Below are 19,572 nucleotides of genomic sequence, written 5' to 3'. Positions count from 1 at the left end.
CACATACATACTCTCTCTAAAATAAATAAATAAATAAAATCTTAAAAAAAAAAAAAAAAAAGGAGTAAAAAACAACCTGAAAATATCTTCACGGAGCAGGAAACTATTAAGAAAAGATCCAGCAGATTCAAAAAGGAACCAAACTGAACTTCAATAATAATCAAAATTACAAACTCATTGGATGGCTTTAAAAGATTAGATTCAACTGAAGAGAAAATTAATGGATAGGAAGATAAATAAGAATAAATAGATAAAGAAGGTCTAAGGTACATGTAATCAGAGATCCAAAAGAAAAGCTAACTGGATAGAATAGAAATCTAAAGAGATAATGATGGTGGATTTTGCAGATTTTTCAAGGAGCCTAACAAAGTCACATACAAAAAGAAATCTATACCCCGATACATCATAATAAAACTATAGAACACCAAAGTCAAGACACAGTATTAAATGTAACCAATAAAATAAGCTAGAAAACAGTAAAACAGAGTAAAATCTCCATGTCTGTTGTTTTAAATAGGAAAATGATTAGCATTAGTGTGACTGATTATCTCAGAAAGTTCTAAGGACCAAGTAAAATAATGTATTTGAAAGGACTTAAAAACAACTGTAAAGGTATCTGGAGATTTAAGGGACAGCTTGTATAAAGCCTACTTTATTCTCGGTCATTCAACCTCTCTGTGAGCTTCACTTTACCTGCAAAAGAAAGTTGCAGCTGGTTTTCTCCAAAGTTCATTCCAGCTCAAAATTATCTCTCAGTCAGAGGGAGGTGAATCAAGTTAAAATATTCTACTGGCTAAAAATAAAATGCTAGCTATCATCAAAAAGAATAATAGAAATTATATTTCAAATTCTATAAAAAGCCATCCATATCTGGAATACTAACACATTTGTGAAAATCATCAAACTATACATGTAAAATCAGAAACGAACAACTTAAGCAGTGGTTCTCAATCCTTGTTGCATATAACAACTACCGGGAGCTCAAAAAAATACTAATACCAGCAACCCTAAATCCTAAGATTCTGATTTAATGGGTCTGAGGTAGAGTCCAGGGAATGAATACTTTTAGAAGTTCCCCCAGATTGGGGCACCTGGGTGGCTCAGTGGGTTAAGCCTCTGCCTTCGGCTCAGGTCATGATCTCAGGGTCCTGGGATCGAGCCCCACATCAGGCTCTCTGATCAGCAGTGAGCCTGCTTCCTCCTCTCTCTCTCTGCCTGCCTCTCTGCATACTTGTGGTCTCTGTCTGTCAAATAAATAAATAAAATCTTTAAAAAAAAAAAGAAGTTCCCCAGATTATTCTCAGATTGAGGTGAAGCTGAGAAATACTGAACTAAAGTGACAAACAGTAGTATATGTTTTTAAAAGAGTAAAACCTCTACAATCTTTCTAAAATATAATTAAAGGTTATAAAATTATCAAGGCTATAAATAGAGTGAAAAATGATACTGTTTACAAAATTATACCATACTACAATGGGGTTCACCTGCTCCAAGTTCAAAGGAAATGGTTTTTACAGACCCGAATAAAACCGAAGATTAGTTTTATAGAGTGGTTAGTAAATGTATATGATTCGTTACCCAAGATATCATGCAAGATTAAGATAAACACACTCAGAAAAATTTACACAAATTCCAAGATAACAGACCCACACTGAGTTATAAAGAAAGCAAATATACGCAAAGTATATAATCAGTGTTGTAAGGCTGACAGTGAAGGCAACGATTCACTCCTATGAAATGTCCCTTAGCGCCACCATCACACCTGGAATATTAGACTGCCTGGTCCAGGATGGTACTTACATGCTCTAGCCTTAAAAGAGTTCACAACTAAAGACGATGCTTTTCTTTGGAGACAAGGACATAAAAAAGACTGAAAATTAAACATCAAGTAGTTGCTACCTTTTATTCATTCAGCATTTACTTTGTGTTATGTGTCAGCCTCTGTGAGGTATTTTAAAACATCTCATTTAACCCTCACAAGGTAGTTTATTATTCTCACCTTATACCTCAGGAAACTAAGATTCTCAAAGGTCAGAATTTGTTTGCCATGTTTGCCATAAAGTAGTAAGTCTTAGAGAAAAGATTTAAAACAGGTTTATGCCATGTTGTCTCTCACCATAATTGTAAATAATAGTTGTAATACAAAATAAACTGTCATTTTAAGTGCTGTAGTCATCTAAATGCTCAGTAAATCTCAACAGTCCTATGAAGCTACTCAGTCAAAATAATTGATTCATACATGACTCCTCTTTTCCTCATTCTATTCTTCAGCACATCCTATTGTTTCTACCCTCAAAAATGTGTTCAGAATCCATTTTGATACTTTGAATATGTATCAAAATATATATTCACCTACCTCATCACTACCACCTAAGTTCATTTCTAGCCCGGGTTATTAAAATAGCCCCCAACCTAGGCTCCCTGACTCTTTTACTCTTGTCTTCCCCTCTAAGTGTATTCTAAAGCCTTGCAAAAGGTTCCTTTTAAAGATGGTGCTGTTCCTTTGCTCGAAACATTTCAATAGTTGCCCATCCTGCAGAGGTAAAACCTAAGATCCTTACAATGGGCAAGACCCAGTACCTCTGACATTTCTTCTATTCATCTCCTCCACTCTAGCCACATGTGCCTCATTATTCCTCAAACATTCCAAGCATTCTTCCCCCCACCCCAACACTGTTCTCTAAGCCTAGAACACTCTTTCCTTACTTTCACCTTTTCAAGTCTTGCTCAAATGACATCTCACCAGTTAAGCCTTTCTTCCCCACTTCACCCTCTCAATCATTTCATATCCCACTTATAACACGTTATCATGGTGCCTGCTACCTTCTAACATTTTATGTATAGGTATGTATGTCTGTCTTTCTCCAGAATTTAAGCTTCATGAAGGAATGATCTATTTTAATCATTCTTGTTTCTCCAGGGCGTATAATAGGAGCTAGCATAAAGCGCGTGACAGATAAACATTTGTTGAATGAAGATATAAATCAATAATGCCAAAATCCAGATTAATAAACACTCCAGTTGGGGCACCTGCGTGGCTCAGTGGGTTAAGCCTCTGCCTTTGGCTCGGGTCATGATCTCAGGGTCCTGGGATGGAGCCCCGCATTGGGCTTTCTGCTCAGCAGGGAGCCTGCTTCCTCCTCTCTCTCTCTCTCTCTGCCTACTTGTGATCTCTGTCAAATAAATAAATAATAATTTAAAAAAAATAAAACAAAATAAACACTCCAGTATACGGTCTCTATCCCACATGCCCTAAGCTACTCAATCATATCACTTTTTTCACAATTTTTTCACTTTTTTTACATTTGCAGGTGAACAGCTGAGCCTCCCCTACTACACACACATCCCAAAATCTAGGGCCAATAAATTTTAGTTTTTATTTACATGCTTGCTTTCTGTTAAGTCAATAAATTTGAAATAGGTTCTCACTACCTCATGAAGTTCTTTCTTACTGCTACTCTCCCCATTCACTTCTAGCTCTCCTCTGTTACACTATTCTAAGAAAATTTAAGCCCTCAGTGTGATAAATACTGGTTTTTCTGCATCTTGCTTATACTATCACTCCAAGTAGACTACATGTTCTTTTGAGGTCATCTAGCTCAAAATCTCACGTAAAGAAAATTCTCTCAAATGTTATGATTAATATTCCAACTCCACTTCCTTTCACAGATGTAAAGCTCAGTAATAATCCAAACCATTCTTTTCCCATGAATTACCTATTCTCATCTGAATAGTGGTAATGAGGTGGGAGAGAGGGAGATTATCAAAAATAAAGAGAATTCTACTTAAACCAAGATGGGCAAGGAGGGGAGGGGGGATGACAAGTTTGCAGCACAACGTAGCTGGTTCCTTCTTCCCAAGACCTGAAGAAGGGAGGAAGTAGAAAGGCAAGCCAGGTAGATGAGAGCTTGGACTGCCTTGCACAACTCTGCCCTGGCAACCCGAAAGAGCAGGACTGACAGGTTCCTGAAGGGGCAAATTAGACGTAATCTTAAAGTCTAATTTGACTTCGGTGTTGACTTCGGTGTTAATGACTGAGAAGTGATTCAAAAATCAAAAGGGGGATGCCAACTGATCCAAATTTCATCATCATTCTTTCAACTCTTACTTCCTATCATCTTTCTAGAAAAATTCCAACAGCAAAAGAAAAATGAAGGGATATGTTCAAATTTAATGATGATGAAATGATTCAAAAGCACACATGCGTGTGTGTGTTTGTGTGTAAAAATGAAGAGTGACTACAATTAATTACAGGTAAACTGGAAGTTGAAATGGAGGAGTGGAGGGGGAACACTGGGAGATCCGACAAGAGGTGAGATGAGCTGGAAGTTCCCAAACCTCCACAAGTAACAAGGGAAAAATTATCTTGTCTGTTTTTTGATCCAACTAGTGTGACTCACCTTCCCTAAACTGGAAATTAAAATTTAAGCAGTCACATACAAAAATCACTCTCCAAAAAAAAAAAAAAAAAATCACTCTCCACACCTGAACAGCCTTAAAGTTAAAGCCTGCCTTTCACACTTCCTTGAAGTCTGAAATCCACAAGCTCACTTACAGAATGCAATGCTAATAAAGTGAATTACTAATAAATCTGAATGAAGCATTTAAGTATGCTTGCTATTTATACAGATATGATCAGATTTATTTTGAAAAAAATTACAAATATCTATATACTAGATACTGAGGTACATGACAGTAGGAATAAAAAAAAGTTGCCACAGAATATAAACACACAACTGTAGAAATAGAGAGGGAGAAAAAATTTTAATAACTATGGGTCATGCCTGGCTTCATTGAACTCCTCCCAGAGGCCTTCCTCAAACACCACATCTAAAATAAAATAGCTCCCCCTATCATACTCTATTCCTGTACCTGATTTATTTTTCTCACCCAAGTTGCCACTATGGTCCAGTATATTATATACTTGCATCTGCTGACTGTTTGCCAACTAAAATGTAAGCTCTATGAGGGCAGAGTTGCTGTCGGTTTTGTTAATCCCAGGGCCTGAAGGCACACAGCAGGCACTCAATAAATGTACTGAATTATAAAAGATGAAAATGAAGTTCAGAGAGGCGAAAGGATTTCCTCAAGGTCAGAGCTAGCAGCAAGCACAGGCCGTACTATAAGGCTGTCTACTCCCTCTTTCCACAGCCACTTCCACTATGCCAAAGCACCCTGTTCCAGCACATGATTCTAGTTAACAGATTTCTCCTCCTCTTTTTTTAAGTGCCAAAGAAAATACACGTTACCAAAAAAAGTGACACACTGGGTAGCATTTTAATTTCAAGTGTTTTACCAACCAAAACTATACTCAGATTTCATGAGCATACAGGATTAGCCAGTAAAACAGAAAGGCACAGCGACTCAGTTCCTAGTGAAATTGGTGTGTGCCTTGCAAGTTTTAAGAACAGCCACTGAAACCTACTTAGCAATCCAGAATGGCTAGTAAAGGATCAGCCTCACTTTCTTCTAAGAGCCCACAACAGCTCCTTCCTGGATATACTTTATCTCGCAGATTATGCAAGGAAATGTAACCAACTTTAAAGTCCCTTTTAGTTCCTTTCAAAGTTCAAATCAACCTCACAAAACACTGGACATGAAATTAACCCTTGGGAAGTTTCAGATTCTGAGAACAGGAAACCATCTCTGAACCATCACCTGACTGTGATCATCTAGGTCCTTCATTCAAAGTCCATGAATCTGAAATACCTAAAAGAAACGCGGGAGGGGGTAAGGAAGAGGAAAGAGAAAAAAGCATTTACATATATCAAAAAGGAGCTCATATTCCTAATAATACTTTCGCTCAACATCAGCTTCTCGCCTGAACTCAAGGCCCCACGGACACAACTTCTGTCTTAATCATCTTCCTTTCAGAGAGAGGAGCCAATACCTTTCGCAGGGAACATCTCTAGACACCTACGATGTTACTAAGGCAGAGGATGATTTGCTCGACGTCTCTCACAACTACTGTCAGCCCTATTAGTAAACTGAAAGGGACGACCTAAAATGTGGGACGGCAAAAGAGTTGAAAAGAGACTGAGTTAAGAGTGGGAAGGAGCAGACGAAAAGGAGCGGGGAGGGTAAACAACGCTTCAAGGGCGGGAGTGGGAACCCGGGTCAAGGAAGTGGGGTCAGCGAAAGGCAAAGGTGAAGGGGGTAAAGGGACGCGGTTCTGGATGGGATGGGCAGAGCAAAGGGGGAGGGGACGAGCGGGGGCTGAAGGGTGGGGAGGAGGAAGGGTCCTGGGCGGGGCGGAAGGGACCGAAGAGGCGGGATGAAGAGGGCCCGGCCGGGAGGGTCTTTACCTGCAGCTCCGCCCGCTCTACCTCCCACTGAGCTCTCTCAACCTCGAAGCGGGCCCACTCATGCTGCAGGAAGTGCAGGATCCCAGGGAGGCTGTATTGGGCTCGCGCCGCCCCCGCCGCAGCCGCCCCGTCGCCGGCCGCGGCAGCCTCCGCCAGAGGCCCGAGACCCTTGGCACCGCCGGCGCCTGGGTGATTGTTGCTGAAGAAGACACCGGGACCCGCCTGCTCGTCCATGGCGGCCGCAGAAACCCCGGGAGCTGCCCAGGCGCCCAGCAGCGGAGGCAACGGCGGCGGCCAGCAGCGCCTCCTCCTGCCTCCGCCGCTCCCCGCCCACACCCCAGTCAGCAGGGAGCAGCCGCCTGGGCGCGGGGGCCGGCCGAGCCCGGGACGGGCCGGGAAATGGGTCAACTGCGGCGCGCGGGCGGCCCGCGGCTTGCTGGGAAATGTAGTTGCGGGGCGTGGCGTCGACAAGCGCGGCCGCGGCGGCCTGTGGGGCTGCCCGCAGCTAAGGCGCGGCCGCAGCTCCGCCCCCTGGTCCGCCCCGGCCCGCCCCTGCCCGCGGCGGTGGGGGCCGGCTGGGCCGGGAGCGCGGGTTTCCTCAGCCGCCGGGCGAGCGCAGGCTGGCAGTGCGCCAGTCCCTCTCGCACACGGAAGTTCTCGGGCGGCGCGCCCTGTTGCACACAGACACACACACGCACGCACACACACACACACACACACACACACACACGGAAGTTGTCGCGCCAAGATACCAGCCCGAGCTGCACATCTTTGAGGGCTTCCTGGTAGCTCTGTTAAGAAGCGAGCTCAAACCGAAGTTCGGCGGTTAGGCTCCCGGACCTGGATCCTCCAGCTGGTTGGAACTCAACCCTTTCCCTTTGGCTCCAACTTCAGTGTTTCTCTGGCCACAGGCACCCCTCAGTTTTGGCAATCTGCTTATCGCTGTCTCTCCTCCCTTTCTTTTTCTCTTGGGGGTTCAAACCTGTTGCCTGATCAGTTTTCACTAATAAGGAGCTCTGATCACCTCTCCTAGACTAATCCCCTTTCGGCTTCTAAATTCTGGGTTGTTGGCTTCTCTTCTGAAACCCCGCTACGCCTCAAGTCCCTTTCTCTTGCCGTCAGTCTTGCAGAAGATCCAAATCCTGTGAACTTTCAGATATCCAAGACTGCTATTTCGGTCTCCTTTTTCGTACCTCTTCCCGCGTAGTTTTTACTCAGTTCCACTCAACAAATATTTGATTGTCAGTTATTTCTGTCGCTGGGGATATAAAGATAAATGACACAGTTCCTGTCATCAAAGGGAGATTGGCAAGTATATAATCAATTCTCACAGCGCCTTAAATCAACACCACCTGAAAGAACAAAGTCCCTTTCTCTTCCCCAGAAGTCTTAGGTATCCAGGTACTTCTCCCTTCCCCCCTGTCCCAGTTCCAGTTGCTGTCGCGGTTCACCTGCAAACCCACAGCAATATTAGCCTACCAAAGACACCGAAGTCCTTTCAAGGGTTTCTCGTAAATATTATCCTTCAAAGTCTCTGAAATTATGCCACTATAAATTCACAGTACAACAATAATGAAAGGAAGGCACCTGAAAAAAAATTAACAAATGAAAGTGAAATGAAGCACTTATCTTGTCCTCATAACAAGTTATTAGTAATTCTTTTGTGGGATGGATTTCTGGAATATCAGATGTGATGGTCGTGAAAAAAATTTAAAAATTTAGGCTGGTTATTGACATGTCAGGGAAGGACATCCTGTTCCTATCCTTCCCCCACCAACCCCTCCCTTCCCATGGCTACTTGTGGAAAGGACAGGAAACACACTGTATCTGTCCTGGTTGCAAATAAAGATGGCAAGCTCTCTTTTCTCACTTATTGAATGTTTCTGCTTCATGAATTCATTCTTTATTATAATAAAAGTTTGATCCAGGCTTGGCCAAACTCCCTGTGTCATAAATTAGTTTGGCTGTAAGTGTCCTTTGAGACACTGCCCAGTCCTCTCATTTTACAGCTCAAGAAACTTAAGTGCAAAGCAGTTGAGACTTGTCCACAATGAGGCTTTGAGTAAATGGCACAGCCAAAACTAGAAACCAGAATCCCTGACTGCTAGTTCATTGATCTTCCCATTAACACGTTGCTTCCTTTCTTACTTATCAGAACTACCAGAATACCAAAAGGAAGGTAATGCCACAATGGCATATTTTTTTCATCCAGAAGATTTAAGAACTCCTACAAGTCGTGAATGTTAAAAGGGTTTTCTTTTTTTTTTCCTCTCTCTCTCTAATAGAGACAATTCCCTAACAATTCCCTGAAATAAATTCATAACACACTATAAAACATAATTAAATTTAATGATAGCTATTTAAGAACCTGTAAGTCATTTACCTAGATGACCAAGAAAGAAAGAGGACTCAAATAAAATCAGAAGTGAAAGAGGAGATACTATAACTGTTATCACAGAAATACAAAGGATCATAAGACACTACTATAAACAATTATACTTTAACAAATTGCACAGCCTAGAAAAAATGGTTAAATTCCTAGAAACGTACAACGTATGAAGACTGAATCATGAAGAAACCCAAAATCTGAATGGACTGATTACTAGTAAGGAGAAACAGTAATCAAAAACATCCCAACAAACAAAAATCCAGGACCAGATGGCTTCACTGGTGATATCTATCAAACATTCAAAGAAAGATTGAAAAGAAACATTATCAATTCCTCTCAAACTCTTCCAAAATATAGAAGAGGAGGGAAATTTTCCAAACTCATTTTATGGGGCTAGCATTATCCTGATACCAAAACCAGATAAGTTAGCAAAAAAAAAAAAAAAAAAAAAAAAAAAAAATTATAGGCCAATATCCCTGATGAACACAGATGCAAAAATCATTGACAAAATATTAGCAAACCTAATTTAACGACACATTAAAAGGATCACACACCATGGTTATGTGAAATTTATTCCAGGGATGCAAGAGTAGTTCAACACTGTAAATCAATAAATGTGATACACCATGTTGACAAAATTTGACAAAATTCAACATCCATGTATGATTAAAAAAACAACAACACTCAACAAGGCAGATGTAGAGGTAATGCACCTCAACATAATAAAGGTCATCTACCATATGACAACAGCTAACATTATACTTAATGGTGAAAAACTGAAAGCTTTTCCTGTAAGATCAGGAGAAAGACACGGAGGCCTACTCTCACCAGTTTTATTCAACATAGTACTGGAAATCCTAAACAGAACCTTTAGGCACGAAAGAGATATAAAAGGCATCCAAATCGTAAAGGAAGAGGTAAAACTCTCACTATTTGCAGACTTCATGACATTAGATATATAGAAAACCCTAAATACTCCATCAAAAAAAATTAGAACTAATAAATGAATCCAGTAAAGTTGCAGGATACAAAATCAATACGCAAAAATATGTTCCATTTGTATATGCTAATTATGAACTATCAGAAAGAGAAATAATTAAAACAATCCAGTTACAATTGCATCAAAAAGAATAAAATACCTAGGAATAAATTTGACCAATGAGGTGAAAGACCTGTATACTGAAAAGTACCAGATGTTAAGAAACTGAAGAAGACATAAATAAATGGAAGACTATTCCATGCTTAGGGACTGGAAGAATTGATATTGTTAAATGTCCATACTATCCAAAGCAATCCACAGATTCAATGCAATCTCTATCAAAATTCTAGAGGCACTTTTCACAGAAATAGAACAAACAATACTAAAATTTGTATAGAACAATAAAAGACCCCAAATAGCCACAGCAATCTTGAGAAAGAAGAGCCTCAATTTTATTCCTCACTCTACAATTATCCAAATCTAGGAATCTTGGACAGACAGTTTAACATTTTTTAGTCATAATTCTGTCATTTTTACTATAAGAACAATATTTACTTAATAAAGTTACCAAGAAGATTAGATGAGAGAGGTGGCTCAGTCAGTTAAGCATCTGCCTTTGGCTCAGGTCATGATCCTTGGGTCCTAGGATCCAGACCCCACCATCAGGGTCCCTCCTCAATGAGGAGTCTGCTTCTCCCTCTACCCTTCCCCCACTGCGCGTGCGCCTGTGTGTGTGTGTGTGTGTGTTCTCTCTTTCAAATAAATAAAATCTTAAAAAAAAAAAATCAGATGAGGGAAAAATGTTAAGTCCCTTAGCATAGTGTGTGACATATAGCATAAACAAAATAATGATAGCTATTATTGTAACAGAGTTCACAAGACTAACTGAATAACACAGAAGAATCATAAATATTGGGGGCTCAGTAATTGTTCTTTTTTCTTTCTCATCCCCATCCCCTGTTTAGAACTTTAATTCAGCATAGTTAAAATAATATTTAAAAAATTAATGTCTATGCCTTGCCATTAAGCTTCAGACTTTAAGGTGTTGCTGATTTCCTTATTATTTCATTTTATAATTAATAAAACCTGTGACACAAAAAAAATAAAGTTTCCTTTCCAAGCACAGAGAGCAGCTGTCTAAATGTTTTATGTGTCAGTATAACCAATTTAAAGTGAAAAATACTGAAAGGCTAAACGGTTATTTAGATAATTGGAGTGTTTGCTCTTTTTTGGCTTCTCTGGGTGTGTTTTGTGGAATGGGGATTATAGTTCCACAAAATAACAAGTCATCCGCTTTCTCTCTCTCTCTCTCTCTTTTTTATATTTTTCATTAAAATGAGTGGCTCTTTAAAAAAAACAAAACAGGGGTGCCTGGGTGGCTCAGTCATTGGGCGTCTGCCTTCTGCTCAGGTCATGATCCCGGGGTCCTGGGATCCAGCCCTTCATCAGGCTCCCTGCTTGGCGGGAAGCCTGCTTCTCCCTCTCCCAGTTCCTCTGATCATGTTCCTACTCTTGTTGTATCTCTGTCAAATTAATAATAAAATCTTTAAAAAATAAATAAATAAAATAAAATAAACAAAACAAAACCCCTGTCCCGGGTTCCCTGGCTGGCTCAGTGGCAGAACATGTGACTTTTCAGACTCATGATCTCAGGAGTCTTGAGTTCTAGCCCAAGGTAGGGTGTAGAGTTTACTTTAAAAAATTTTTTTAATTGAAAAAAAAAAAAAAACTTCTCCAAAATGACCAGTGATTGGGGTCTTTGACTTTTTTTTTTTTTTAAGATTTTTTTTTAATTTATTTATTTGACAGAGAGAGATCACAAGCAGGCAGAGAGGCAGGCAGAGAGAGAGGAGGAAGCAGGCTCACTGCTGAGCAGAGAGCCCGATGCGGGGCTCGATCCCAGGACCCTGAGATCATGACCCGAGCCAAAGGCAGCGGCTTAACCACTGAGCCACCCAGGCGCCCCGGGGTCTTTGACTTTTTAACTGCTCCAAGAAAAGTCTTCAAACTGAACTTCATAGCTCTTTTCAGAATTCTGGGCAGAGAACAGAGAGTGGAAGGCTTGAGTGGGGCTAGGCCTCCACTGGCATAAAGAGAACTTTGGTGAACAGATATATGTAATAACCCACTGTTTATCAGCCTCTGTACTCTCTGCCTACCCCCTGATTGCCCTCACTTCTTGCTGCCTCCCCGCTTCTACCTTTCCTCAGCCTCCAAACTTCCTTCCTAGATTTGAAGTGTGGTTGGGAAAACAGCCAATAACAAATTGAGAAGTGAAAGAATTCCATTATTTGAAAATGTTCTTGGAGTCCGAGAATTAAATCTACATCACAGTCACATGATGGGATGGGAAAATCGCCTCTATTGTTATTTATTATTATTACTATTATTTACTTTTGGAAGAGTGCGGTTGAAATTAGAGAGTTGCCTAATTTTCATCTTAAAATGAAGTTTCTGGGACGCTGGGATGGCTCAGTCCCTTAGCATCTGCCTTTGGCTCAGATCATGATCCGAGGGTCCTGGGATGGAGTCCCACATGGGACTCCGACAAATAAACAAGTAAGACCTTAAATAAACAAACAAATAAACAAACAAAATGAAATTTCCTTTTATTTAACACATTTTCATCAAATCAACTACTAGATAAGATTTCATTTTAAAATTAAAATTAATTTTAATTTTGTAGTGACTGATACATGGAGGAAGAGATACTTAAAATCTAAAATCAGGATTGCCTTCACTATCTATATAGCTAACACTGCAGGAGACTAAAATGATAATACAGCTAGGCAAGCTGTAGCAAGACTTCCCTTAGAATATTGATGGTGACCAACTTAAGGCTCTATTTCTCTAAGCGACAATCAGTGGGTTTTTGAACACGTGCTTTTTCTTTCTCCCCATCAACTCCATCCCTTTCCTCTCTACCCTTTTCTCTTTTAACATTTCCAGTGAATGGAAGCTCTCCTCTACAGGTTCTTGAGTTCCCCCAATCTTTAATAACTATGGTGCCCCCATTTCTAAGGCAGAAATGGAATTTCAAACAATTCATGTATCTTCTTTGCATAAAAATAACCATTGTAGGGAGAGAACATTCTTATAAGTTCGCTTTTCCTGCCAAGCATGCAAGAGAGATGAACTGGTTTCTAGGTGGAGCCTTTGCTCAGAAGAAGACATCCAGTCTTCATGTAAACTTGAATTGCTTAGAACAGCATCTCTCCCCTCCCAAAACTCCTAGCTGATTGCCCTGAAATATAAACTAAGTCAGTTCTCAAAAGAATTCAAATGTGGTACATTATTTTTTTTTCAGATGTGACAGGGAAAAATCTGGGCATTGTGCCAGAAAAACAAGAAAGATGAATGAGGTTAAAGAGGTCCAATACATTTTTGTTTTAGGTTTTGGAGACCCCTTATTTTCTTAACTTTTTCCAAACAAGATCTGATGTGTTTTGCATGTAGTATATCTCTCCCTCTTCCCTACAGGTCCTCAGTATGATACTGTTGTTCAGTACACATTAATTTTAGCACTTGCTGTTGTTCTCTGTGATGGAAAATTCTACCATTATCTACGTTATCTCCTTTCCCAGATTTCCCCCCAGCTGCAGGACATGAAGTAACAAGAGGAGGAGTGGTCTGACCCAGCTCATACACACTTTGACATGAAATCATAATGTGTAACATTATAACCTGTAAGCTGATTATATTCAGGCTTAAAGGACCAATACACACATTGTTTTTTACAGGAGAAAAATATCATTTAAATAATTCAAATAATACCATTTTTAGGATATGGCAATAACCAAATTAACGCTGCAACATTTTTATGAGAATGCACCAGCTTAAAACAATGAAGAATATAAATTAGTTAGCAGAAGATGAAATGGAGCTTTTTAAGCAAAATTCAAACACCTGTGGAAGAAAAGTCCATAGTGCATTTGAAAGAAGTAATAACAGTTATTATTTTTGTACCTAGTACTTATTGAGCATTTACTTAAAAAAATGCATTTTGGAGGTAAGTAAGTACTAACATTCTTCTTTTTTTTTTTTTTTTTATTAAAGGATTTTATTTATTTGTTTGAGAGAGAGAATGACCAGGGAGAGGAACAGAGGGAGAAAGACAAGCAGACTCTATGCTGAGCATGGAGCCTGATGTGGGGCTCAAAGCAGGTCTCTATCCCACAATCCTGAGATCACGACCTGAGCCAAAATCAAGAGTGGAACACTTAACTGACTGAGCCACCCAGGCTCTCCTAACATTATTTTCATATGACAGGAAGGGACACTACATATGGTCATTGGACCTGCACGAGGAGGTGAAGTAGGCACGGACCAGATCATGCAGGGCCTCACAGGCTACCTTAAGGAACTGGGTCTTTTTGCTAAGGTAAGCAAATAGAGAGTTTCCAGCAAGGTATCAGATTCAAATTTATGAAAATCATCTCAGTTTCTGTGTGGAAAACACAATATTAACTGACATTTCTAAATTGTTTTCTAAGGGCAGGCACTATTTGAAGGTCATTTGCAAATATCAGTTTATTTTATCCACAGCTACTCTATAAAATAGGTATTGTTATTTTCACTTCACAGATGTGGAAACCGAGGCACAGAGAGGAAGGGTGACTTCCCCAAGGTTACACAGCTTGTAGGTAATGGAGCCAGATTCCAACGCAGGAAAACTGACCCTGCAGTCCACACCCACCACTTTGCTGCAGTGCAGCCAGATGTGGTGATCTGGACTAGGAAGGTGATGATGGCAGTAAAGACTTGGAGGGATCTGACAAGATATTTAGGAAAATTGTTGATGAACTAAGCACAGTGAGGTGGGAAGTGTCAAGCAGGATACCAAGACACCAAGATTTATGTCTTACACAACAGGATAAAATTGTTGTGAGATTTCTTGGGAGATCATGAGTGTTGAAAAGTTAGTTTGTAGATAAAGAGGTGAAGGGGGACGCCTGGGCGGCTCAGTGGGTTAAGCCTCTGCCTTTGGCTCAGGTCATGATCCCAGGATCCTGGGATCGAGTCCTGCATTGGGCTCTCTGCTCATCAGGGAGCCTGCCTTCCCCCGTCTCTCTGCCTGCCTCTCTGCCTACTTGTGATCTCTGTCTGTCAAATAAATAAAATCTTTAAAAAAATAAAATATAGAGGTGAAGAATCCGATTTTAAATTAATTGAGTTTGAGGAATCTCTGAGACCACCAGTGGTAGGTAGTCACATTTCAGGTGTGAAGAGCAGATGGGAGTCTGTAGATTTATGTAGATTTATGTAGATTTATGTAGAAATCCCTGTCTTGGCGCACCTAGCTAGTTTGGTCAGAGGGGCATGTGACTCTTGATTTTGGGGTTCTGAGCTCAAGTTTCTCGTGGGGTATAGAGATTACTTAATAATATTTTTAAAAACTTAAAAAAGGAAGAAATCCCTGCCTATTCTTTATCAAACCATACTTCATAAATTCCCTCCAACTACTTATCACAACCTGTGACTATTTCTTATCTCTCATCAGGTAAGGTGCAAATATATCATGGCAGATTCTTTGCTTGGCTGTTCATTATTTTATTCCCAGTGTCTGGCATATAGGTGTTTCATACATAAATGTCCAATGAACGAGACAGCATTAGACTATCTTACCACCAACTCTTTGACAAACAAGAATTCAAGTTTTCCTTGTCCAGCGTCAAGGAATGCACTATCATCAGGCAATCATTTTTAACAGCTCTCTTGGGAAATTCTCATTTTACATTTGATTGCAGACCACTCACTTGAGACATTGACCTATTGGTGCAATCAGTTATCTGGTCTACCCATCTGAAGAGGAATGACCAGCCTGCCTGCCCTTCTTTTTTCTCAGTTCCTCTTTATCCCCTGGCTTGGACATACACCAGTCTATCATTGCTCTTGGTATGTGGCACCTGAAGCTAATTGTCCAGACCTCAGCCCTGACCTCACACATACAGACTGGGTTGTTCAATGCGTAGAGTAGTACTGTCACCTTCCTTGTTTTAACTAGTGTATTTTTACTAAAAGCAGCCAAATTCCATTAAGCCTCATGATGATTTAAGCTAGCTTCATAATGATGTACAGTCAGCTAGAATGACGTTTATAAAAAATGCTTAGGTATACCCAAATATTTGTGATTTAATGACATTCTCAGGTATTTTCTTGGAATTTGGAAAACAATGACCCAGTTTCATTTTCACATCTGTCAGTTTAAAAAGCATCACTTTCTAAAATTCGGCCATGTGTCTTAAAATTTAAAATGTGTCGTATTTTTATAACCCCTTTGAAAAGAAATCTATCCCAAGGAAATAATCTACAGTTTCATTTTTTAAAAGTCAATGCAGCATTATTTATGAAAATGTAAGCACTAGAAACCAAGTACCCCCTGCAAAGGGTAATGGCTAAGTCAATAGTGGTACATCCACATTAAGTAGTGATAAAAAATGATGGTTATTAAATCTATCCCATAGTATTATTAGAGCAATTCTATGGGAAAATGCTTATAAAATAGGTGGGCAGAAGCAGATACAACATTCTACCTCAGGATGATTGCAAATGTGGAAGGAACTAAACTAAAATATCAATAGTAATTTGGTCTGTGTAGTGAATTGTGATACTTTTCCCAAAAATTTAATGAATGCAAATTTTATAATTAAAATTGATTTATAATAATATATGAAATGATTTTCCTTCCTCCTCTAACTCTACATTTATGTTCATTGGATAAGATTAAAGTCATGCCTTTTTTTTTTGTTTTTGTTGTTTCACAAATAAGAGAGGTATTTTCCTATACAAATGGAAATAAGTTGGAATGAAGGAAGAGATTTAAAGAAAGAATGAACAATCAAAGCCACAAGCTTGAAAAGCCAAATAAATTTACTTAAGTTTTCATGGATTCTCTTGACTTACATTGAAAGTCAAGGGGGGAAAGAGCAAACTGGGTATATGTGTTTGATGGACACAATGTCTGAAATGGAAACCCATGCACTCCAATGGCAAAAAGAGATTGAGAATTGTGGATAGGGGATGAAGACTGTGAAAACTTTTCCTGAAAGGAAAGAAAAAAAGGGTTATACTGGTCATTTATGCATGCATGGTTCTCATGTATTTGTTTAGCAACAGCGCCAAAAACTTAGCTCAGGATAATTTTTCTTATGATTAAGAAATTATGATTAAGACATGAAGTTTTTAAGTAAAATTTTGTGAAGCCCATAAGAATAATTTTATAATTATTTAATTATATTTCATAATAATTATGAATTTAGAAGTAGTTTGTAATGATGAAATTAGGTTTTTAAAATAATCCATGTGATGAAAAACATTAAGGCAAGAATTTTATTTATAGCTGTACTCTAGCCATTTCTGGCAACAGCCTAAAAATTCCAATTAAGAATGAAGAAAATGTGAGGCATAGTGATTCATATAATTAAATGTGTTTCGAAAATTGGGCTAATTGCAGACCTCAGTCAGCATTGTTTGAATGAAAAGTAGGAATGGATATAAAGTGTCTAGCATGGTGCCTGGTGCACAGCAGAAAGGGCAGCTCTTCTTGACCATGATAATCTGCTGTATTTTAACTGCTCTCTGGATTTAGTGTATTTTATGCTGTCCTACTAGGATAGCTATTTTATACACATGTAGAAACTATTAATTAGACTAAATATATGATATGTTAATACTAAAGGACTGGCCAAAGACTCACTCTCTTGGTAAAAATAAGCAGTATAATTCCACAGTCATGTACTTTTTAGATTTGCAGAAGATCACAGAATACCTAGTAAGTTTTCCTCTAATTTATAGATGAGGGAACTGAAGACCCCAAAAGGTTAGGTTTTCTGAAGTTCTATCCCTAGTTGATAGGAGAACCTATTTGGAAAAGAGAAACCTGACTTCCATTAAGTTTTCTCTAATTGAATTCAGAATTCAAATGGACAGTATTAACAAGAACCTGGAAATTAAATAGAAAATACTTTATTTAATGTTAAAACTGCTCAGATTAAGCTTCAGAAAGAATCCATTAGCTGTCCTGATGCTATTTCTTTTAGTTTCCTGATACTGGATATTTAGAACCAATTAAGTATGATTATTTGGGTTGAGAAGAATCTCAAGGATCGGGCAGTGAACCAAATTCATAAATCTAATTCTTCAAACAGAGCATCTTTTATAAATATTATCATAGAAAACTAGAAGTTGGGTTGTCAGTGGCTCAGAAGAGTTTAGAGAAAGTACAGAGTAGTTCTGGGGAGAGGGAATGAAGGGAGGGAGGGAGGAAGGATGGAAGGAAGAAGGGAGGAAGGAAGAAGGGAGGGGGTAGGTACTGAGGGAGAGAGGGAGAAAAAAAAAAGAGAATCATTGCTAATGCATGATGCAGTCTATCTCAAGGTGGGAAATGATGGGAGAAGTCTGGGATGGCAGGAAATAGCCAAGGCAGAAATAAACTTTATACTTCATAAATAGGCGAGTGAAAAGGGGTTTAGTGTGCAAAAAACAAGAAACAAGCAATTGAAGAACAGTCTGGCAGTTCCTTAGAAAGCTGAAGAGTTAGTTACCATTGAGTGAGCAATTCCACTCCTAGGTGTATACCCAAGAGAAATGAAAACACATGTCCACCCAAAACCTGCACACAGGTGTTCCCAGCAGGATTATTCCTAATAGGCAAAAGGGGGAAGCAACCCAATGTCCATCCACTGGAGAATGGATAAACAAAATGCAGTACACATACAGTGGAGTAGTATCCAGCCACAGAAAGGGAGGAAGTACTGATGTATGCTACCACATGGATGAAGCTTAAAAACATTTTAAGTCCAGGGTGGCACACATCCGGGATCTCCGCCTTCTTCTCCCGAGCTTGGGCAGCCTCCTCCTCCACACCTTTCACTCACAGAGGGGACCGTGTGGTGAGAGGCTAGGGATGGGGAGTTGGGCGGCTGTGCACATCCCAGCCACCTAAAAGGTGAAGATGTGCCACATAAGGGACTGCTTCAGGAGCATCCTGGCCATCGTGCCCTGTTGGTTGGTCACCACTGTCGTGGTGCCCTTGTTGGCAAACCTTGTCTCATCAGCCCGCCTCCTTCTTCCTCTGGCCTGAAGAAGACTTCCCCTATCACTTTCAGATTTGAAGGGCAATCACTGCCACCTTGTATTTCCCTGTTTGTCCAGGAATTAAGATTTCTTTATTTGGTCAGTTTCTCTCTCTCTCTCTTTTTAAAAGATTTTATTTATTTGAGAGAGAGAGAGAGAACGCATGAGAGGGGAGAAGGTCAGAGGGAGAAGCGGACTTACTGCCAAGCAGGGAGCCAGACACAGGACTCGATACTGGGACTCCAGGATCATGACCTGAGCCGAAGGCAGTTGCTTAACCAACTGAGCCACCCAGGTGCCTTCTTTCTTGTATCAGTATTTTACAGGACTTGAAACAGGAGCTTTTGATAGGAGGTCACCCGCCAATTTACTCATGCTCCTCTTTAACTGGATTTGCATCGTGATGACCAGCTTAGCAATGAACATGAAGTTGCTGATGATTCCTCTGATCGTGTCAGTACTTTATGTCTGGGCCCAGCTGAACAGAGACATGATTGTATCATTTTGGTTTGAAACACAAGCTAAGGCCTATTATTTATCATGGTTATCCTTGGACTCAACTATATCATGGGAAGCTCGGTAATGAATGAGCTCATTGGAAATCTTGTTGGACATCTTTAATTCCTCCTCATGTTCAGATACCCAATGACTTAGGACGAAGACATTTTCTATCCACACCTGTTTTTGTACTGCTAGCTGTCCAGCAGGAGAGGAGGATGTCAGGATTCAGTGTGCCCCCTGCTAGCATGAGGTGAGCTGCTGATCTGAATGGTAGAGGTGGAAGACACAACTGGGGACAGGACTTTCAGCTTGGGCACCAATGA

The 19,572-nt window shown here is 39.9% G+C and overlaps 2 protein-coding genes across 3 annotated transcripts in view; one reads left to right on the top strand and one right to left on the bottom strand.

The window, feature by feature from the left end:
- The window catches only part of STRN (striatin), a 100,157-nt gene extending 93,477 nt beyond the window's left edge, over positions 1–6,680 (bottom strand). The window contains exon 1 of one of the 2 annotated variants that reach the window (XM_032881870.1): positions 6,306–6,680. In XM_032881870.1, coding sequence (XP_032737761.1) covers positions 6,306–6,539 — 234 coding nt within the window. In that variant the 5' untranslated portion in view covers positions 6,540–6,680. The remainder of the gene's footprint in view (positions 1–6,305) is intronic. The other variant, XM_032881871.1, reaches the window with a different exon arrangement.
- A 12,426-nt stretch (positions 6,681–19,106) lies between these two features.
- LOC116881893 (derlin-1-like) lies at positions 19,107–19,572 on the top strand. Its single transcript, XM_032882031.1, is given in 3 exon segments — positions 19,107–19,290; positions 19,293–19,327; positions 19,387–19,572. Coding segments are annotated over 3 exon segments (390 nt in total). The 5' UTR covers positions 19,107–19,121.

This window comes from Lontra canadensis, unplaced genomic scaffold (assembly GCF_010015895.1).
Source record: "Lontra canadensis isolate GAN:19392208 unplaced genomic scaffold, GSC_riverotter_1.0 scaffold78, whole genome shotgun sequence".
NCBI classification, from domain to species: Eukaryota; Metazoa; Chordata; class Mammalia; order Carnivora; family Mustelidae; genus Lontra; species Lontra canadensis.
This window is presented reverse-complemented; position numbering and strand designations above follow the sequence as displayed.